Below are 22,236 nucleotides of genomic sequence, written 5' to 3'. Positions count from 1 at the left end.
CCATCGAGTATTACGACGACGAAGTTCTGCAAAAAATCGCGGAGGCGATCGGCGGCGTTCTTGTGAAGATCGATCCGGTAACTAAAAACCGGTTGAAATGTAAGTTCGCTCGTATTTGTGTTAGAGTAAATTTGTGTGATCCTCTTCCATCGATGATTAGACTTGGTAAAATTAGGCAAGAAATTGAGTATGAAGGTTTTGAGTTGCTGTGCCCTAATTGTAGCCGTGTTAATGGTTTGAGACATAATTGTTTGAATTTGAATGTTCCCTCTGGTTTTTCTGGATTCAATCCCCATAGAGATAAACCACACCACCATGGAGCTCGTTCTTTTAAGCAGCCGTTGATTCCTTCTGAATCTTCAGCACCATCACCTGGGGGATCCAGATTCCAAGTTCTTGATTTGAATTCGAATGAGTGGCCTAGCCTTGGTGAATCTGGAAAAGCAGGTACGATTATAAGAACAAGTTCTTCACCTGTTCATGTGAAAGATAAAGCAATTGCAAAGAAAAAGGAGAAATGTGGAGTCTCTGTTCAACCATTGCCTAAAGAATCTTCAAAAGTTACCATTAAAGATCAGTTGAAGGCTGCAAAAACCAGCAACAACCCCACCGTGAATGAGCAACCACCATCACCAACTCCAAGCATTCCACCCCTGCAACCATGTCCTGCTTCTGAGGCTATCCTCAATTTCCATTCAGCTGCCATCCAACGCTCGACGAGAACGAAAGAGATAACCGACACGCCTTCTAAAGAGATCAATGTCGATAGTTGCCCCACTGTTTACACGATCGACCCGAAGATCACTAGCCTCGACATTGCTTTATCAGAGACACAAACAACCTCAATCTCAAACCAAATTCAATATGCAATCGAGTTCGTTCCGACTACAAGAGATGGCGAGAAGGGCGGAGTTGATTTGGGATCAGAATCATGTGGTAACAAGATTTTGTGCTGGAAGTTTCATTGGACTGACAATGAGAAGCTAATACGAGCATTGAAAGATTTGATTAAGCTACACAAGCCAAGCATTGTGCTGATATTTTGCACCAAGATCAGTGGTGCTGATGCGGATAAGGTGGTGCAGGAGCTTCCTTTCTGCTGTTCTTACTACAGAAAGCCTGATGGCTACAGTGGTGGGGTTTGGCTGTTATTGTTTAACCAAAATGTTGAAACTAAAGTGAACTCATGCAGCCCACAACAGGTTTGTGCATCAATATATTTTGATTCTAAAACCAATCTAGCAGCGTTTAATCCTTCAGGTGTGAAGACCGAAACATCGTCGGGACCGTGGGGGTCGCCGTTCTTCCATACTCCGACCAACTGGATGACTTCAATGGCATACTGATTGAGGGAAAAACTGGGAAATGTAAACAAGTATTAGACACGATCTTCTTGGGACATCTATAAGCCCAAGAACTGTTATTGCTTCTTGATTTGATTATGTTCTGATCTTGTAGCTTTGTTGTTGATATAGTGGATTATTGGGAGGTGGATTTAGGCATTTATCGCTGATCCACCCAAAATCTTGTGTCCATTTGTTCTTCGCTCTCTTATCCTTGGGCCGACAGAAGATAGGGCCTGCCAATTAGAAAACCAAAAGCCCACCTTTTAAATGAAAATGGGCTTGGGCCCAAATGAAATGAAAATGGGCTTGGGCCTAAATGACCAAAACTGAATGATAAAAATTAATGACAAAATTGACCCTACGTTGTCCTTGCATGCCAGTTGCTTTATTACCTGTTACTTTTCCATCATCATTACCTTCCCAATTTAATAATATTTCAAAATTAAAATAATAAAAATTATATAGGGGTTAGTTGGTAATGTGGGCCCACCCCATAAAGAGGTGATGTGTCAATTACTGTATAATTCTTATTATAAAATTAAAATGAGTAATATTTATTTATTTATTTATTTGTTTATAAAAGGAAATTTACCCTGGATGAAATCTTATCCAAAGAGATTAATTAAAATATAAACCAAACTCTCTCAACTTTCATATTTTAATTTTATTTTTTTATAACAATTCTTCTTAATTATAATTTTACCTTAATTGATCTTAATTGTTATTTAACATGGGAAAAAAAATTACTATTATTGTTATTTTGTTACTTTTTACCGACCGAAAAGGACTCCTCGTGAAATACTGTAACAGCCCAGATCCACTGCTACCAGATATTGTCCTCTTTGGACTTTTCGTGACTGCTAGGAAAGGGTTTCCACACCTTTATAGATGGTGGTGTGTTCTCCTCCCAACTAATGTGAGGCATTCATGCAATTTTTCATTTTTTTTTTAACGAAAATAATCAACACATTAGTCTCTAAATATTTTGCTTTTCCCAACTTTTCACTGTAAAATTAAATTATTTACACATTAAATTGAAATTATTATAATTTTAAACTAAAGAGTAAATATTAAATTATTATATTTACGAAAGTTAATAAAATTAAAATATTTTTTAATAAACAAATAAATAGTTTAATTTTAATTTTTTTTCTCACTCTTTACTAAATTAAACATGTGAATCTTTAGCTCTCTTCCCAATCCTAACCACCATGATAAAAATAAATAAATATTAATAATGTCTCTTTTCTTTTATCAAGAAAAATGTTTCACCTTCTTTAATCAAAGGGCAAAAAAAGGGAATACAAAGCAAAATTGGGCCAAGAAAAGAAATACAAAAAGTTGCTAGAGGGACAAAAATGTTAAAAAAAAATAATAATGGGCCATTTTTTGATGTGGATCATAGCTTTTATGAGAAAGGGTAGGTGTGTTGATAATGGTGGTGGGAGACAGTGTGAGTTAAGAATTGGGAGTAAATTTATGCCCACTTTTTCGTCCAAATATAACCGTTCACACCCACCACTAGCAGATATTGTCTGTTTTACTCCGTTACCTATCATCATCAGTCTCACAATTTTAAAACGTGTCTATTAGGGATAGGTTTTCACACTCTTATACGAGCTACTTCTCTGGTTATCGACCTCTAGTCATTTGATCAATATATGTCAATTATCCACCGTACATCCTACCCGTGTTAAATTGACTTGAATTGGGTCAATATACTTTTTGAACTCCATATGCTCATTCATGTTTAGCTGGGCGGTGGACCCAACTCAACTAAATCATAAAAGCATATGAGATATATAATTGTGTTTGAATTTTATATAGTAGTCGAGTGTTTCGAGTAGTCTGCTTTTTCAAATATATTTATACTCCTTTCTTTTTAACCTTATGATTGTATGATTGTAGATGTGACGAACCTTTTTTTAGGAACTCCTAGTTGCAAAAAGCCTATTTGACCCTTCTTTTACATTTAAAGCCCCCACTTAATCATTTACCAATACATACATATAATTATATATATATATATACCTATTATATCTACGTATAATAAATTTTAATGTCAACCACAAACGCTTTCTATTTTTTTTTCGTTTAATGTGTTCTACTAGCTATAGTTTCTCGTGTTTTTCAAAGCTATATATTTATTTATTTATTTGAGTACAATAATATATATATTTTTTTTTTATAATGAAGTTTGGGGAAAAAATTAGAAAATAATTGTAAACTAATTGAATTATTTGAAAATTAGTTTGTATTTATTACTCAAATGCTTATAAATTGTAATTTAATTACTTTTTTATATATAAAAAAAAAAAAAAAAAGTGGGTCTTCTAGAATCACACAAGTGGAAGTATTAAAAAAGAAAAAAGATTTTTCCTTTTTTAAATAAAAATATATTTTTTTTTCATAATAATTAAAAAAGGGGGAAAATTGATGTGTTGAAAAAAACAGAAACTGCATATGAAATGAAAAAATCCAAAACATGACAGGGATTCATCAAAAACAAAACACAAAGTCTCACGCGCCTCAAAAAGGTGAGTGACGAACACGCGCCAATAATAGTAAGCCTATTTGAAGCAAGAATTACGGAATTGCCATTCCTGGTCGCAACCAAAATAAACGGCCAACCAGGGACAGTATCTTTGTCCGATGTATCACACTCACGTTTTTTTTTCTTTTTCTTTTATTTTTTTAGATTACTAATTCAAAATTACCCTTTTTTTTTTTTTTTTTTTTTTTATTTAAACTTATAGCCTCTCGATCAATTATACATGTTTCATATCAGTTAAATTATACTCGTGTTTGATCTGATTTTAACTATTAAATCAATGATATATATGTTTAACATTAGTTGTGCGGAGTTAATCATATCTACTCGACCTTACAAATTAAAAAAATAATATTTATAATAGTCAAAGATAATAGATATATACTTAGGATTAGCCAACGTAATAAAATATGAGATATAATTCTTTGTTAGTATATTAATTTTTTTTTCCTCATTTAATGACAATAATTTAGAGGGAGGGGGAGAAATGGTCCTATTGACCAAGTCAAAATTCAGTTATTTATTAATTTCGTATATAATTGATACGTGACAATTTATAATATTTATTTAATCAAACATTTTTAAAAAGTGAATATTGAGTTCGTGTTGGTAGGTGAGATAATTTTTTATCTTAGAAATACTTAAAAATGAGTAAATATTAGGCTCGTGTTGATTAGTCATAATGAGTATTTTTACCGGACTAAGATTAAAAATAAAAATAAACTTTCTCGAGTAATTATTAAAATTATTAAAATGACGTATAAATTACAACGCAATGAATAAAACATCATTTGTTTTTCCCTATTTCTTACGTGTTTTTTTCAATCTCATCAATCAATTCCCTTATCTCCAACAAAAAATCCGACAACATCCCCTCCTAAAGCCAAAAAAGAAACATAATCATCTCTGTATTCTAACAAAATTCCATTTTTCTTGCCTCATAATTATTATTTTTTTGACAATCAATTTTATGATTTTGTGAAGACTTAATATTTCTTTTTTTCTGTCTACTATTAAAAATATTTGTATTTTTTTATCTTCAAATTTTATAAAAAAATAACTTAATCCACGAGTGAGATCTCACATTGATTGAAGAGGAGAACAAATGTCAGTGAGGACGAGTGCCACCAAAATGGTGGATTGTGAGATCCCCCACATCAATTGAAAACAGAAAACATTATTTACAAGTGTGTGGAAACATCTCCCTAACAGAGCGTAGAAACCTCTCCCAACTAGATACGTTTTAAAAAAACTTGAAGGGAAGCCCGAAGGAGAAAGCCTAAATAAAATAATATCTGCTAGTGGTGAGTTTGGGTTATTACAAATGATATCAAAGTTAGATTCTGTGCGATGTGGCATCAAAGAAGGGTGGACACGAGGTTGTGTGCCAATAAGGATGCTGAGCCTTAAAAGGGGAGGTGAAATGAAGTGAATCGTGAGATTTTACATCGGTCTCGAAATTAAACTAAAATGACAAAAAAATAATAATTAATTAAATGGAAGTGTAATATTATTAAATTAAGTGTGGTAAGTAATAAAATAGTACTAAAATCAATGCCATCAAATGAAGAGAAGTGATTGATCAACCTTCTTTAATATCTTTCATTTAATCATAATGCCCCTATAGTACTTCAACATTAAATTAATCATATTCATCATATACTATATGATGTGACCCCAACTATTTAATTTCCTCTAAAGTTAGTTTTTACATGGTGCTTATTAAAATCTCTTTTTTTTTTTCTTAAATTAATTTATAAAAATATTTTATCAACTACAATATCATATTATAAAATGGATATGTTACTAATTTGAAATTACTGTATACATAAAAACATAGCTATATAAAACTATTTATATGATATAAAATTTTGAAGGTCAAACAATTATGTTATTAAATTAGTTGGAATATTGAAAACAAAAATAAATGATGAGAGAAGAAAAATAGTTAATTAAATGGTTTAGAAATTAGAATATAGTTGTCTTGTCATATGAAAATGCATAGAATTTCAATATGATAGCTACATGAGTAATGAGTGTGGAGGGTGGAGCAATGGGTAACTGACACGTGTAATTTAAAAAGAATATAAATAATCTCTCTTTTTTTTCAAAATTTATTCCGTCTCTCATGGATCAAATTTATTCTCAAGCCTTCCTTATTAGGGCGTCTTCGAGTTCACAAATTCTAGTATGGATTTTAAGGCTCCTTTGATTATATCGGTGCCAATTTTTAAATCAATGACGTAACGCTAAATAGACAATGACCTCGTAGTAAGGTAAAAAAGTAATTCTCAAACTAATAAACAGAAGTCATTCAATTTATTTGGTGAACAACCGTATCATATCATAGAACAGTAAATAAAATTATAGATTTATCCTAAAGTTTTGGTTTTGATTTTTATAATAGAATTGTCACGTACGAAATTAAATAAAATGTTATCTTTAGTTGTATCTATTTATCTCAATTATATATATATATATATATTTATTTATTTGGCGATTGTGTGTTTGTAGATAGCAACCTTTTGTCTATTAAGCTTTATTATTATTATTTTCCTTTGAAAGAAATTAGACAGATAAATAAATAAATAAATAAAAATAAAATGAAGAAAGAGAGAGAATTTGGTCATGTGTGTTCACATCATCACATGCATGTGTGGCATTTGCATTATAATTCACACAAATTATTTATAAAAATAAAAAATAAAAAATCATACGAAAATTTGTAAATAAATAAAACAAATATCCCCTCATTTTCTAAATACGACATCTTTTTCTTAATGTTTTCGACAACATAAGTAAAGTATATAATTTAAAAAAAATAAAAAAAAAGGACCAAAATCAATGAATTAAAGATGAATAAAATTGGAAATAAAATAAGAACATAATTGAAATTAGTAACGTATTTATGGAAAGATTTTTACACGTGGAAATAAAAACCAATGATCATACATTATAATAAAAAATTAAATAAAATTCTTAATATTTAAAAATAGAAAATTAAAAAGGAATATAGTATCTAAGACAATGGCAAAAGAATTTGTGTTTATTATTATTATTATTATTATTATTTAAAAAATAATAATAAATATGAATTTGATGAAGGGCAGAATAATGAAAGTGCATGTGAAAAAGCCAAAGTGAAATTCTTTTTGAAGAAAAAAGGAAACAACTTTTTGCAAATTCCAAATACTAACCCTACATCCTCACCAAGCCCCACAAAAGTGGAGAGAATAAAATAAAATAAAATAAAATAAAATAAATTCTCGTATATTCACTAGGGTTAGAAATTACGACTGTGTCTACTTTGAATATCAGCTCTTCTGATAAATATATGATCTGGTTTTACAACAATTGGTCGTATATTGATCGTGACTAATTAATTCGGAAATTGATTCGAAAGTATTTTGTGCAATTACTTGGGCTTTAAAACCAAAAAAGTTTCATTAATTCCACCAAACTGGATTAAATAAATATCAAATAATTTGTAAAAAAATTTATAATATGATGCAAGTGGTTGAAAATTATTAAATAATTAAATAAAGTTGATTAAAGGCATTTCTTTGTGTATGTGAATCATTAGAGAGAGAAAAATTAATAAATAAATAAAATAAAAATTATAGTGGTGGGACAAGATGAAAATAAATAACATGAACAAATTAAAAATACCTTTTTAATTATATTTTTCATTTTTTTTTCTTTTTGGTTTTTGTCTCTAATTCTAAAAAAAGCAATATTCTTTATAATATGTATTTTATTTACTAAATATTTGAGTGGGGAACCTCTTAAAATTTTGTACAAAATATACGAGTGACATAAAAAAAAAAAAAACATGTTGAAAAGGTTTGTATTGGTCTATGTGGGTAATCTTCGCTCTTAAAACACCTCAAAACAGTAGTAAGACATATGATCGTGTCACAGGAGATGAAGAGGGCTGTGGACCATTAGATGGCAAATATGGATTCCAAATCCATGTCGTAGGGAGGTATGAAAATGTAATAGAAACTGTTTGTAAGGACCGAAAATAAACGTGCACACAGATAGTTTTTAATAAATTTATAAATAGTTTTTTAATAAATTATTTTATAGGGATAAATACAGAAAAAGAAGGGAATTGAAAGACAGCCAAGATTCTAAATAAATAAATAAATTAATTGAATGATTTGTAAATATTAAGATTATAATGTTTTTTATAACATTATTTATAAATGTATTATTCCTTTGCAAAATAATAATAATAATAATAATACCAAAATAATAATTTAGAAAACATGAACAACATCATTGTATGGAGACAAAGCTGATATAAAAAAACATAAATTTATTGTTTTTCTAAAAATCATATCATTATTATTAATTTAATAATTTGAAAATGAGAGTATGGTGGGACATCATTTTAAAATATACAATTTCAAGACAACATATAAATAAATAAATAAATAAATAAATAAATAAAAGGAGATACGTAATCTTTAAAAAATTAAATATAAGAACAGTGGGCTCCACACCACACCGGTTGTCACTATCATCACGGCCTGATTTGAATATATAACGCGGGACCCGGCGGCGCGTTTACTCACGCGCTTCACTGTAAACGAAAAGGTTTTTCTTTTTTTTTCCTCTGTTCTTTCAAGCCTGTCTGGTTCTGGACATGAGAATGAGCTTAATTTTTTTTTTAAATTTTTTTTTAAAAAAGAAAGAGAGTCAGAGGTTTGGGGCAAGTGAACGTGCGCTATTTGAACCACAGATCTGGATCCACCCCAAAGCATCAAGCGAACAAACCCCTCTCTTTCTCCCTCACTTTCTCTCTGTCTCTCTTGAGGGATTGATTTTCTTTTCTTTTCTTTTTTCTTTTGAATTCAAAGGAGAGAGAAGGTAGGAGAGAGAGAGAAAGAGGAGTGAAAGAGAAAGCTCGGCTTCAGAAAACAATGGCAGACTAGCAGCAGAAACAGAGTTGCAGAAGCAGAGTTGCAGGTTTCTTTGAACACCCAAATAATGCCTCTCTTCTTCTTCTTCTTCAAAAACTAAAACCCAGTTCAAGGAAGGCTGTGGTGTCACTTTTATGGTAAACAGTTTAAGCTTTTACCATTTATTTGCCTCTAGAGATCTTCATGAACTATGAACATTACATTTTTCTCTGTTTCTTCTTCTTCTTCTTCGTCTCTGTTTTGTTTCTTTTACGGGTTTTCCCTTTAATGAAGGAAGCTTTTTCTTTTCTTTTCATCTAACCCACACGGGAATACTTGTTGTGCCACCAAACTTTCTCCTTTAACCCTTTTTCTTTACCTCCTTTTTTGGGTATGTTGTTTCAGGAACAAGCTTTAGAGAGTGAAGTGAAGCTGTGCCTACTCTGAGCCCATCTCATCTCATCGCTTTGATTGATCTCGACAACTTGGGTAGGTGAAACGTTGAGAAACAAGGAAACAAAGAAATCGAAAAAGGAAAGAAAAGAAGTTTTACTTGTAAAACATTTTACTTTTCTCTCCAAAACCAGCAAAACACAAACCTCTTTCCCTTCTGCTCTGTTTTTTTCTTCCGTCCATGGATTCTTATGAAGCAACAAGAACTGTGTTCTCTAGGATTCAGAATTTGGACCCTGAAAATGCTTCCAAAATCATGGGTCTTCTTCTGATTCAAGACCATGGAGAAAAGGAGATGATTCGATTGGCTTTTGGCTCTGAATCTCTGCTTCACTCTGTAATTCTTAAGGCCAGGAAGGATTTGGGCCTCCCGTCGGTTAACTCGCCGTCGACTCCCTCGACGCCGAGTTCGTCACCTTCTCCGTTTTCTCTTTCGACCAATCCAATCGCTATTTCCAGGCAGAGTTCTTCTTCTCGGTTGGGAATTAATCTTCCTCCTTCGCTTACAATTCCTAGCCCTTCTTCTTCCAGCTCTGCTTCTTGGGCTCCTGGTTTTAACTCTAAGCTTCAAAGTTTTGATGATCATTTGATTAGTCCTGGGAATTTACCACTTGGGTCGTCTTGTTTTGGTGCTGGAGGAACTCCGACGGCTGATATTATCGATGAATTTCAGCTTCAGGACCAGCTTTCATTTCTCAACGACGGTTCCCCGACAATCGGCGTTAAAAATTCCGACTTGTTTTTCCCGCCGGCGGATTTGTCGTCGAGTCCCACGGGTGGGTTTGGGAACTACGGCGGTGATGCCAGTTGGGATGGAGGGCCGTTCCACCGTCGGAGCTACTCTGTGAACGACGCCGGTTTGGGAACAGAGGATCTGAATTGTGGGTTGGGTTGGAAGCCTTGTCTGTACTACGCTAGAGGGTTTTGTAAGAATGGAACCAGTTGTCGGTTTCTCCATGGCGGCCTTGGAGACTCCGACGGCGGCGCCGCTGTAGGCTCGCCGAGTAAGATCGAGATGATGGAGCAGTGCCACGAGCTTCTCAGATCCAAATCCTCTGCTCAACAGCGACTCGCCGCTGCTTCTCAGCTTATGGCCTCTGCTAATTCCTTCCCTTACTCTCCTAAATCCATCAACTTCCTTCTCCAGCAGCAACAAAACAATTCCCAGAGGTATAATATTTTCATTTTATGCAGAATGTCCAGCGATTTATACAGAAAATCTCATCTTTTAAACCCATCTGTTTGCAGAGCCGCCGCCGCGGCGTTAATAATGGGGGAAGATCTGCACAAATTTGGTCGGTCCAGCCGGCTTGAGCAAAACGAATTCTCACTGAACGGCGGTGCCGGAATCGTCAATCCGGCGTCAAGGCAGATCTACTTGACTTTCCCGGCCGATAGCACATTCAAAGAAGAAGATGTGTCGAATTATTTCAGGTTTCTTCATTAACCCAATTCTTTATTTTGTGAAGTTCATCTTCCATTTCTGAAACTTGTTGGTTTTCTGAAGCATGTACGGCCCAGTTCAAGATGTGAGAATCCCTTATCAACAGAAGAGAATGTTTGGATTTGTCACTTTTGTTTACCCTGAAACTGTGAAGCTGATTTTGGCTAAAGGAAATCCCCATTTTGTCTGTGATGCTCGTGTTCTTGTTAAACCTTACAAGGAGAAAGGCAAAGTCCCAGACAAGTACAGGCACACTCTGTTTCACTCTGTTTTCCTCTGTTTTGCTCTGTTTTTCCTCTTAGAGTTTGTATGTGATAACTTTGGATTGGTGTGGTTGTTCTAACAGGAAGCAGCAGCAAATCGATAGAGATTACTCTCCTTGTGGAACTCCAACTGGGTTGGATTCCAGGGAGCTTTACGATCATCTTCAACTCGGGTCGAGAATGTTTTATAATTCTCACCAAGATCTGCTATGGCGAAGGAAATTGGAAGAACAGCAAGCCGATCTTCAAACGCTCGATCTTCAAAGTCGACGCCTTTTGAATCTGCAGCTTCTTGATGTGAAGAAGAATCAGCTCCCCCACCACCACCGTGCACTTTCCACCGGCAGCCCGATTCCTTCTCCGACACATTCTCCGAACCCTTTTGCTCAAAATCACATCTTCCCCACCATTCGTAGCAGTAGCAGCAGCACCACCTCAGACATCTTGAGAGGTGAGGTCCATAATCCCATCTCAGGTTGTGGTGCTACTCCCGTGCCTGTTCGGACACCACCGCCCATAGTCACGATGTCGTCGACCGATATGCCACGACAACCATCACCAGTCGATAACGGAACCTCGACCAACAAGTTCTCATTGAATGGTCAAGGAGAGCATGAGAAGGAGATATCCCAGATTGAAGACAGTGATTTACTTGAATGGTAATACAATTGATAGTCCTTTTTTGATCTTAAGGTTCTTCTGCTTTTAGTTTAGATTGTTCTCAAGTGTAAAAATTCACATCGCAGCTTTGAACATAATCTCCCTGATAGTCCCTTTGCATCACCTGCAAAAGCCCCTATCGACTACGCAGCGACATTCTCCGTCGAGGAAGCAGCAAATGACTCCGACGACGCGTCATCATCGTCAATACTCACACCAACTCCCTCTAGGGAAGTAGCAGCAGCAGCCTCCTTCAAATCCTTCAATTGCCAGATGCCAAGGTGAGTACATACAAACAAATATACAAACAGCTCAAGTTGTTGAATCCATGTTACTTGACACATACAAACAACAATCAATCTGGTACAGGTTCCCGACCGGGCACAGCACGATCGGGATGTACGCGGGGACGGGCGGGCCGACATGTCCGGTGGGAATTTAGCATCCAAAGCAGGAGGAGGAGGAGGAGGTAGTGTTAGTTGGAAAAAGAAGTGCATAGTTGAATTAACAATGATGTTTGGTGAATTGGAGGAAGGAAAGAAAGAAATAAAGTAAAGAAAGAAAGAAAGAAAGAAAGAAAAAAAAAAAGGTAAAAGTGTAAGCATATGAACACAATATCTATAGAGAATGATGAGCAGTAGCAGCAGGAGTAGCAGCTCCAGACAAGGCTCCTCCAGCAAGAACAGTATAAAAGAGGAAGGTGGGGGGTCACCCATTAGTCTTGTTCTTCTTTGTTCCTGGTTTATTGTTGTTGTAGTAGCAGCAGAGCTGTAGAACAACCCATCTCTCTCTCTTTAAGAATTTACAGTAGAAAAAAAAGAAAAGGACACAGAAAGCAAGAAAGCAAGAAAGAAAGAAAGAAAGAAGTTTTTTTTTTCTTTTTCTTTTTATTCCACAGAGTACTCATAATGTGTAGTAGTAGTAGTAAGAACAGTAAGAACAGTAAGAACAGTAAGAACAAATGGCAGGGGATGAAGATGATGAAGATGAAGATGAAGGAGATGATGGGGTGGAGACTGTAATATCCAAATTTTAATTTCATTTTATCTTATACTTTTCTTTTCTTCTCCTTCATCTCGATCTCGATCTTGTTCTCATTCTCGTTCTTGATCTTATTCTCGTTCTCGTTTTCAATCTCGATCTTGTTCATTTCTTGTTCATTTCTTATAAATATGACTATGATTTTGAAAATCATTGTAATAAAAGTGGGAGAACTAAGTATAAATTTGATTGTTAGAAAATAAAAAATGAAATTGGCATCAAATTGGGTGTTAAAAGTCTTATTTTTATTTTTGGAATTTAGCTAGAATTTCAAATACATTTCAGAAGGTATAATAATTAAGGAAATAAATAATAATTGCTAAGAAAGGTAATTTTTAATTTTTTAATTAAAATTTCAAAATTTGGATAAAGATTGAAATAATAATTAAAAAAAAAAAAAGAAAAAGAAAGTGAATAATTTATTTATTTAATTATTTAAACATTTTAATATTTAGGCTTTTTGCATGTGTGGGAGAAGATTGAGAGATAAAGGCTTCAATTTATTTATTTATTTATTTATTTATAATTTGAGTGGTTATTGATGGAATGACGAGGAGAGAGAGAGAGAGAGAGAGAGAGAGAGAGAAAATCACATGGGGTGATTGGAGAGGGAAAATGCCAGCTTGTGAGTGGGACCCACCCACCCCTTCTCACATGGGATTCCAACCCCTCCATACATGCAAAAAAAAAAAAAAAAAAAAAAAAAAACTTTTATATATTTATATATTTTTAAAATAATTAATTATTTCTAAAAATAATACTCTCTATTAATTTTTTATTTTATTTTAGAAATTTTAAAAATAAATTAACAAATTTCTTTTGGCATGAAACTTATTGTAATTATTTAGTAAAATTAAGATTTATTAAAAACACAAATAGAATAAATAGAATTAAAAAAAAAATGGGGTGTTTAAGCTTTTTTGTCTGAGAAAAACAGGAAAAGACATGGACCCTTCATTCCTTTTTCACTTACTTTTTTTTTTCCTAAAATATATAATTTATACACACACGTACGACAAAACTGCACGCTTTTATATATATATATATTTATTTATTTATTTTTATTATTTTAAATTAATCTCTCTCGAGGTTTGTGGGGGCTAAAAACAAAATCAATGTGTTTACCGTTTGTTTTACTTTTTATTTTTTTATTTTTTATTTTTACGCTTAAATTAAATTTAATTAAAATTTAATAAACTTACGATATAATTATTTAATATTTATTAATTAATGTAAACTAAGCTTATAACTAAAATTTAAATTTACAGGAATCTGGAGACGCCTTCTCCCGCGAATTTCTACTGCCGAAGTTGCAATTGCGAGAGTCCTTTAGGTCTTTGTCGGCGACGGCAAGTTTCCGCCATTTAGGTCTTCTTCTCCGACTACGATCCTTCTTCCTCTTGCTTGTTTGCTAATTGTTGAAAGGAAATTTACATTTACCGCTTTTCTCTTTGTCTTGATCTGAATAAGATTCAATCGGTTCTCCTTTTCTGATGCTGTTACTACGCTAGTGAACTTTAAAGATTGAAATTAAGAGTTGTATGTTTGGTAGATGATGTTTGATTGGCGAAAATTTTGAAAAGGGGAGCTGGTGAGGGTTAATTGTGTTTGCAAAATCCTGTGGAAGCGGATTTTGTTGGTGAAGTTTTGGAGTCGATCTATTCTCTCCAACTATGGTACTCTCCTTGAGTTTCTTCTTAAATTTTTGATCGTGAAAATTGAGTTCTTGCTGTATTGAAAAATATTAGCGACATGAAAAGTTATTGTTGCTCCTTTTTTAGTTTTTAAATTCAGGGAAGAATTAGAATGGAAAGGAACTGCTTGTCTGTGATCTACATGACATCTAGTATGAACAGACACTGATATTTTAATGAACAATGATGATTTACTCCTTGCCTTAAACCTTATTGCTACTGGTCATATTTGGTGAGACTCGAGAGAGGAAACGTGTCTTAAGAAATTTAAATGAGAAAAGATTGCAGATATAGATATTATGGGGTGGTTTAAAAGGTGAAAAAGAATTTGATCATCCGCCCTTACTCGTTCCAACTGCAAGTTGACTGAGAAATGGAGAAGGGTTGAAAGTAGTACATTAGAAGGAACTTGAAGCTACCTCAATCTAGGCACTGACTTAAGTATCAGAATATGTTGGGTAGCACCTATTGGTGTCAGCTTCTGGTTTGCAGGTCGGTCAACCCTTCAACTACGTCTTCTGGTGATCAAAATATCAAGTCCATATATAGAATAATTGATATTTTCTCTGGCTTGCTATCATAACACTCATCTTTTAGAGCTGATAGGCCAAAAAGGATGTCTTTTCTAAATTATACTGGCAGAAGATTTTGCAGGCTGATACGAGTACAAATTTCTTGAAGGGTAAGTGTAACAGCCCAAGTCCACCCTAGCAGATATTCTCCTCTTTGGGCTGTTACAATTAGTGTCAGAGTCAGACACCGGGTGGTGTGACAGCGAGAATGTTGAGCCCCAAAGGGGTGGATTGCAAGATCCCACATCAGTTGGAGAGGGGAACAAATCATTGTTTTATAAGGGCGTGAAAACCTCTCCTCAGCAGACGTGCTTTAAAATTTTTGAGGGAAAGCTTGAAGAGGACAATATCTGCTACCGGTGGACTTGGGCTATTACAACCACACTTCAAGGAATGTCACCATGATCAGAGAATAGTAGGCATGTTCGCAATGTCATTTTGCTGAGGAGGAAGAAAGTATACTTCTCGACTCCTCGTAGCTGTCGACTAACACGTAGACAGTTTTCTACAGAGGGCAAAGTTAAAGCAGTGCAACAATCGGGAGAGATGCAAGAAAGTTGAAATTTCATGGAACTAATAGAAGACTGAAACTGGTTATAAATTTGATATTTGTTGTGAAACTGACCAGTTGGTATGAGTATGGAATTTTTCTTTTGATTCCATGTGTTTGCTTAAAGCACCTTTTTTTTAATGCTAATAGCAACTGTAAGAACTAAGAAGTTATCGCCTTCTTGATTCATATTGCATATTTTTCGTGAGTTCAGTTGAAACTATTCGTTTGAGCTCTTTATCGATATGTCACTTTTCTATGGCTGTTTGCACAAGAATGCAAATGCAGAGATGCATAGGTGAATAAAAACTTGCTGGTTCGTTAATTTACATTGGTAAATTTTCCAATCAAGGTAGCTTCTGAACTATCCATATCTTATAAACGACTTTGTTTTCCTTGATTTATCATAGTAATGCAGTATGATACTACAAAATTGATATATGCACCTACCATTGTTCAACTGTTCCTCACCGCTTTCCAAATTTAGTATATAAATTCACTTTTTTACACCTCTAATTAAATTTGAATTATCCTGCAGTTACCTTGTTAACCTATACTCTAGGAAAAAAAGGCGCAGAATATACTAGCAAATCTACAGACAGCAGACGACTCCTGCATTTTATGATGCCTTCTCAAGTTGAGTTGAAGTGTGGGAGCCATCATGACAAGGATTTTGCCTTTTGGAATATTCTTTGACCTGGAGCAAGTATTGCCAAAGGGTCATAAGCTTTTTTTCTCTGTACATATGTTTCCCACATTGGGCCAAAATGGGCCTGCCATTCGTTCCTTGTAGTATAATGTGGCAAATATTGTTTTGCTCCTAGATTGGCTGTTCTACAGAATTCCAGAATTCTCATGTTCTGAGCTAAGATGTATTCTAAGCTGTCGTTTCCTCTAGAAAAAGGAACTGCAGAGGTCAGAAACGCCACCAGGTAGAAAATCTCCTCCTCTGGAATAACTACAGAAGTTCTATTATCCCACCTGAAATTCAGAAATAATTGAATCAACACAATACTTATGGCAAGAATATTCTAGCCAGTAACTTAGTTAGATAGTGAATTACTTTGATTTGTTAAGTGGATAGATTAGGACTGGGCCGTTGCTTGTTTCCTTCAGGATATTGCCGAAAACCCCTTCTGCAAATTTTTTTATTTTACTTTTTGGAATAAGGAGATTCAGCCATGGGTGTGGGACTTCCCACAAGCCTTTTGACTGTAGTTTGACGGCTGATACTTGAACTCTGTCCAGGAATTCCACATATGTAACTTCTGATATGAAAAGTGTTGATGGGATATAACTTAACTGAGACAATAAGCGTGTGACTTCCTGCATAGTAAAAGCATGTGCATATGACATCCTCTGAACAAAATATATTTTTCCATGTATTTATTTGATCCTTTTTACATAGATTTAATGTGAGTACTTTACCTGATCGATAATGTTGTCCTCGGTGTGGTGAAAGTACTTGGCCAATTCTAGGCAATAAAGAATTTTTCCATCAGACTTGAACTGGCTAGCTTGAACTTGGTCTTGTGGATTGAATGATGATCTCCAATTATTCAAAAGACCAGTTCTGTTTATTATCACGAATCCCTCAATGTAGTCGAATGTATTTTCTGCAGATATCAAGAGCTCCTGCTCTGAGGAAAAAGTAGTGAAGTCTAAGTACAGCACCCTTATCCATTTTACCTGTCAAAGATAGAAGAATTGTGTTAGAACAGTCCTTCATAAACACTTTAGAGAAATCTTCCAAGTTTCCTTTACAAACAATAATCTTACCATTGTTGGCGCTGGTTCAAGTAGAATTTTTGCCCTTGTGATAATTCCAAACTGGCCTAATCCTCCAAGAACACCGTAAAAGAGGTCACTGTTCTGTTCCTTTGAACAGCTTACCACATCCCCTTTTCCTGAATTTAGTTTCAATCCATTTGTCAGTAAACGTAATGTTATGCTGCCTGGTACCAGCTCATTTTTTGATAAGTTTCAACTGTCTTTAATGGCTTTATGATTGGGTGATGAAATACATACAGTAAGAGAACTTGGCAACTTAATCGGCCACCTATGGGACATGGCGTTAAGACAAGTCAATAGTTTGCCACTTATCTTTTCAAGTTCTTTCCCTACTTTTGTTTGCCATTCATAGTGCAATTATTAACTGCATGGATTTCCTTCCCAATTACTCTTAACATTTTACATGTCCACAGGAGCCAGAGACATAGTCTTGCAAATGTATAGTATAATGTATATGGCAACGAACCTGTTACAACCTCCAGCTGATGAACGTTGCTGATCTGAGGGCCATGCCGAAATGCCTGTCCGCTGATCCCTGCATTGGATAAAGTACCTCCAACCGTTAGATGTAGGTAGTCTGTCCATGATTTTGGTGTTAATCCGTATTTCAAGCTCTCGTGCAGGATATTTATCCATAACTCCCCTCCAGAAACATCGACGTAAGTAAAGTTTCTAGTATGAACCTGCATTTTAGGGTCCTGAAGTGATTCCATGTTAATCACAACTCCTTGGTGGGCCTGCGCTTGGCCATGGAGCGAGTGGCCATGGCCTCTAGCTGCAACTGTGAGCTCTGAACGAGGTCCCATCTTCCAAATATGCTCTATAGTCATGGCGATATCAGAAACTGATGATGGATGCAGTACTGCTGCAGGGTAATATTGATATTGATTACCGAAGTCTCTTGCGGCAAATTGCACTTTGTCAAACTCAAAATGCCCGTTGATGGAAAGCATCTTCAGTGACGAATGGATGCTTGTGAAGCATAGATTCATCCTAACAGCAATACAGCTCAGGAACAAAAGCATAAAGCTTCGGATGGAAAGCATGCTGTTTTGTTATTTCTAACGAGCAAATGCACAAGAGGTGTAGGAGGGCCTTGAAAATGCTGAACTTGAGGTGTATTTAAAGGGAGATTAAGATTATAGCGGCTGAGTCATTTAGACTTGAGTTGGGAGAATACGTATGAAGACTGCCTACTTAGGGAAGAGTTTCGGGATTTCCTTTTTGTTTCTCACTGACATTAATTATGAGGTTACTCTTCTTCAATCCTATTATTGCCGGAATTTAACATTGCGTATCTAGTTTCAGATTCAGTCAGAAGAGGATACTAGCCCATGTTGATTCATTGGAGACGAAGACAGAAGGATCAGCAGGTCGTCAGAGGGTCCATTATACACGTGATATTTAAACTGCCTGCATGATCTTGAGAGAAAAGAGATATGATGGGGATTGTGTCGGACCCCGTTTTGTGGCCACTCTTTACAGGTCAAGGAGAAAGGAGAGCGAACATGGGGCTGACAGCTTCGTGGTGGCACTCAACGCCTACTCTTTCTCCTATCGACTTCCACAGGTTTGAAACCCAAGTTCCCAACAATTTGACAAGTTTGAAAGATTCGATCTTGTTTATCTTGTTATCTGCCATTAAAATAGTGCAATTATGGGCTTTTTCCCCTTCTGTTGCAATTTGTATGTGAGAACCAATGAGGTTTTTACAAATTTCAGAGAAAAGCATCTTTCCCCTCTTGCCTTTATGCTACATGGCCCTCTAGAAAATGAAAGACAAGAAAATTAGTCAATATCTACATCATGTGGCACCCGTGATGCAGTTCTTCTTCCACGATAATAAGCCTCAAGGAAATTTGCATGTCTTCTTCAATCTTAGATTGGCTTGGCATTGGGATCCAATCAAAATCTGCCTAATGGTTTTCTTTGATAGCCACCTGAATCTCTAGAGTTTTCAGTGTTCTGACAACATCTATATATCATGCATTCAACTTATTTAACTTGTGGCGTTACAAAAGCGAAGCTATTTAAGGTTGTTACAGGTTGTGGGCTTATTGGAATCAAAGGGAGGCTGAGAATGAACTGTCTCCCATTACCTGACTAATAGATTTATATTCCTTCGTTAGTTGCCAAATTATCATTATGTTTAATTCCCAATGCGAACAAAGTTGTGGCAAATTATTATCATGTCTCTGTATGGTTTTTTTGTTGTTGTCGAAGTTCACTAGGACTGCAAGATCTCACTTTGCAGGGCATAGGTAGGGGGGTAGCACTCAAGCCTGGATTTTTGGAGTTACCCCATTGCACCCAGGAATATGAATCCGTTTTTGTACAAAACTAGGTTCTTCAACTTCTTCACTTTGAGAATCATGCACAACTGGATTCCATTTTTTTGCCATTTCAATGCTTATCATTCATTTTGGACTATTTTGGTCGCTTGCTTGTATTTGTTTCTGTGTGAATCTTCAGCCTCTGCATATATTCTGAATATTAGACATCATGAATCCACCTGCAAGAAAATATCTAGTACTAGGATAGTATGATTTTTTTTTTTTTTTTTTTTTTTTTTTTTTAATTACCATTCATTACTTGTCATTAAGACAAGTATTTAAGAATTGTGTCAAATATATTATCTAATGATGTATTAATTATGTGTTACTATAATATTTGATATTGATTTATAATATTAGAAATGTCTTAGTTTTACGTATTGATAATATGTTAATGTCAATGAAAATTTCTAAAAAAATTATAAATAAGTTAAAAGTTTCATCTTGTTATTATGTCTTTATTGGTGACATCTATTGCTTCTTCTTTATGTTTCATTTATTTCTTTATGATGTAATGGAAATGTTGGACGACCCCACAGATTCAAGCCTCTAAAACTCCTACACGTTGACCTCTACAAATTATAAATTCAAAGAGTAGGTTACAGAAATCTGAACTTATAAAAACCATATGCTAAGCATTTCCTTATAGTCAACATCAGTTCATCCATTTTGGGTATTGCTCCAATCTTTCTGATAGCTATATGTTTGTTCCATTGCTTAATGTGGCTTTCCCTTTTTTTTGTCACTCTCATGATATATAGTTTGATGAACAGTCATCAAACAAATGCATGCATCTAATAATTAGATTTTGCCCTTACTTGTTGCATTTTTCCAAGTCCGTGTCTTCGATTTGGAAATGAAATGGAAGAAGTTCGTTCAAGTTAGGCTAAATTAATGGAAGTGTTTCTTAGTTACAAGAAAAGAGAAGTGCCTTTTTATTTCTCGTACCAAACAATTTAGACGACTTAATCTTTAAAGTTTATAAACATATTTGATCTCTAATCAATATCCATATACATGTACTAAAAATTTCACTAAATAACATTTTTCATTATAAACTTCGCATGTTTGGTAGAAACTAATTCATTATAAGCTAAATTAAATGATGTGATATTAATACTAATGAACATATATACATTGATTAGTTAGCTCTAATCCATCCAATACACTTAAAGTAATAGCATCAACTATATGAAATGAGTTTTTCTTAATCATTTATAGAAATTAATTAACAATAACTTTCACAAGATTCTTGTTTGATTGGGTTTCCTAATATGTCGTCTTAAGCTGTAAGCAAATACCTTAGTCCACATAGGAAAGTAGTGATTGGGGGAAAGTGTCACTTCTGAATGAGTCCCAACCCAATGGCTTGTTTATGGAGAATATCTTAATCTAAAGCTGATTATTTAACTCATTTCAATTTTGTTTCAGGTCAAAAAGTCAGTTCCTCTCTGCCTGCCTGCATCTAAGTGGCGTATTCAAACCACATTAGCTTGCTTGCTTGCTTGCTTGTTGAGGTAATGCCATGTGCTACTTCTTTACTGAATTGGGTAGGTGCGGATCCAATTGCGAAGATTCTGAGTTTGGCATAGACTTTAATGTTGCTTGCTCAAATTGGAGTCTCTCAGGATCTTCTTCTCTTTCAAAATCTTTGTGCTTTTTCTTTTTGGGTTCGTTATGGGAGAATGTAGTCGGGTACGATTGTCTAATGTTTTTGCTCTTAGACATATACTTGACTCGAGTGCCGGGGTGCTTGTTCTCGAAGTTGAATTTTCAACTTGTGTTCATAGTGTTCGAGCTTTCAAAGGAGATTTTGGTTTCAGATCTTAATTCTTTTTTAGAAGTCTTCTGCTTCTGCTTCTGCTTCTGCTTGCTTGCTTGCTTTGAGTTCTAAATTTTCAACCTAGAAAATGGAGGAAAACACCTCTATTCACAGTCTTCCATGGGCTTTGTCAACTTTGGAGCCAAACCCATTGGGCTAGCTTGGTTTTGGACCTAACTTTTTGGGCTCAATCCCTTCAATTTGGTTTTGGTGGCTTTAGGCTTTGGAAAAAATCATGGAGCAAAGAGGAGGAATATGAAGTTAAGAAAGCATTTATACTCAGCTGTCCCATTGAATGGCGTCTCTGTCTGAAAAACTGACCGTTGAAGCTTCTCAACATTAATCAGACCGTTGGATGGGAGTTTCAGAGAATATATAAATATCAAACCTTACCTTCAGGAAGAATAAGCCCACTTCCTTCTTCCCCATTTCTCTGTATATACTCTCTTTGCTTGCTTGTGATCAGAGATGGGTTTGGTGATGGTGATCTCTCTGCCACTCATTTTCTTCTGCTTGCTGCTCGGTTTCGGGTGTTACTTTCTCGGCCGAGCAAAAGGGAGACGAGACATAAGGACCAATGCTCAGACATTTGGGGTGCCCATGCCGCCTCCCGGTATCGCCACCACTCATTCCCTATCGCCACCGCAGCCAATTTTCAAACCTGATAATGCCATCAATGTTTGATTAGTAATCAGATCTAAGTTCAATTCTTCACTGTACTCTTTTTCTACTGCAAAACCCAAATTCGCTCACGGGGTTCTTTTTTCTGAGTGTGTGTAAATTCTATACTATCACTTTAAGCTTCAATA

General features: G+C 35.0%; 3 protein-coding genes across 10 annotated transcripts; 2 read left to right on the top strand and 1 right to left on the bottom strand.

Moving 5' to 3' along the window:
- Positions 1 to 8,569: 8,569 nt before the first annotated feature.
- LOC111809812 (zinc finger CCCH domain-containing protein 46) lies at positions 8,570 to 12,698 on the top strand. 3 transcript variants are annotated; one of them, XM_023696263.2, is made up of 7 exons: positions 8,570 to 8,962; positions 9,210 to 10,427; positions 10,506 to 10,691; positions 10,765 to 10,944; positions 11,048 to 11,623; positions 11,711 to 11,905; positions 11,994 to 12,698. In XM_023696263.2, exons 2-7 carry the CDS (start codon positions 9,439 to 9,441, stop codon positions 12,064 to 12,066), a joined length of 2,199 nt encoding a protein of 732 aa, XP_023552031.2. In that variant the 5' UTR covers positions 8,570 to 8,962; positions 9,210 to 9,438; the 3' UTR covers positions 12,067 to 12,698. The 3 variants fall into 3 exon arrangements, with proteins under 3 accessions (XP_023552031.2, XP_023552022.2, XP_023552014.2); XM_023696254.2 differs by having other exon boundaries at positions 8,571 to 8,871; positions 10,765 to 10,950; XM_023696246.2 differs by having other exon boundaries at positions 8,571 to 8,962; positions 10,765 to 10,950.
- Positions 12,699 to 15,933: 3,235 nt separating this feature from the next.
- On the bottom strand, positions 15,934 to 18,318 carry CKX6 (cytokinin oxidase/dehydrogenase 6). The gene is made up of 5 exons (XM_023696283.2): positions 17,739 to 18,318; positions 17,261 to 17,388; positions 16,910 to 17,170; positions 16,545 to 16,807; positions 15,934 to 16,462 (listed from the first exon to the last, which is right to left on the bottom strand). Exons 1-5 carry the CDS (start codon positions 18,316 to 18,318, stop codon positions 16,141 to 16,143), a joined length of 1,554 nt encoding a protein of 517 aa, XP_023552051.2. The 3' UTR covers positions 15,934 to 16,140.
- LOC111809849 (uncharacterized) lies at positions 16,273 to 22,236 on the top strand. Of its 6 annotated transcripts, XR_015422944.1 has the most exons (4): positions 16,273 to 16,413; positions 17,686 to 18,842; positions 19,527 to 19,616; positions 21,037 to 21,114. XR_015422944.1 is itself a non-coding variant. In XM_087128575.1 (3 exons), the coding sequence occupies exons 1-3, from the start codon at positions 18,690 to 18,692 to the stop codon at positions 21,745 to 21,747; spliced, it is 339 nt and encodes a 112-aa protein (XP_086984701.1). In that variant the 5' UTR covers positions 18,516 to 18,689; the 3' UTR covers positions 21,748 to 21,894. The 6 variants fall into 6 exon arrangements, 2 of the variants coding, with proteins under 2 accessions (XP_086984701.1, XP_086984705.1); XR_015422941.1 differs by lacking the exon at positions 21,037 to 21,114 and having other exon boundaries at positions 19,527 to 19,702; XR_015422942.1 differs by lacking the exon at positions 21,037 to 21,114 and having other exon boundaries at positions 19,513 to 19,702.

This window comes from Cucurbita pepo, chromosome 1 (assembly GCF_057944985.1).
Source record: "Cucurbita pepo subsp. pepo isolate OVF chromosome 1, ASM5794498v1, whole genome shotgun sequence".
In the NCBI taxonomy this organism is placed as follows: Eukaryota; Viridiplantae; Streptophyta; class Magnoliopsida; order Cucurbitales; family Cucurbitaceae; genus Cucurbita; species Cucurbita pepo.
Note: the sequence above shows the minus strand (reverse complement) of the source record. Positions and strands in the feature narration are given on the sequence as shown.

Bases quoted from the DNA above. Each gene is read 5' to 3' on its own strand.
- LOC111809812 (XM_023696254.2), top strand. From the start codon at position 9,439: ATGGATTCTTATGAAGCAACAAGAACTGTGTTCTCTAGGATTCAGAAT. The intron at 10,692-10,764 runs GTTTCTTCATTA...GGTTTTCTGAAG, and splicing joins GATGTGTCGAATTATTTCAG to CATGTACGGCCCAGTTCAAG. The intron at 11,906-11,993 runs GTGAGTACATAC...AATCTGGTACAG, and splicing joins TTCAATTGCCAGATGCCAAG to GTTCCCGACCGGGCACAGCA.
- CKX6 (XM_023696283.2), bottom strand. From the start codon at position 18,318: ATGCTTTCCATCCGAAGCTTTATGCTTTTGTTCCTGAGCTGTATTGCT. The intron at 16,808-16,909 runs GTAAAGTACTCA...TTTACTATGCAG, and splicing joins AGGACAACATTATCGATCAG to GAAGTCACACGCTTATTGTC. The intron at 16,463-16,544 runs GTAATTCACTAT...TCTGAATTTCAG, and splicing joins TATCCACTTAACAAATCAAA to GTGGGATAATAGAACTTCTG.
- LOC111809849 (XM_087128575.1), top strand. From the start codon at position 18,690: ATGATCTTGAGAGAAAAGAGATATGATGGGGATTGTGTCGGACCCCGT. The intron at 18,843-21,036 runs GTTTGAAACCCA...ATTTTGTTTCAG, and splicing joins TCTCCTATCGACTTCCACAG to GTCAAAAAGTCAGTTCCTCT. The intron at 21,123-21,647 runs GTAATGCCATGT...TGGTGGCTTTAG, and splicing joins TTGCTTGCTTGCTTGTTGAG to GCTTTGGAAAAAATCATGGA.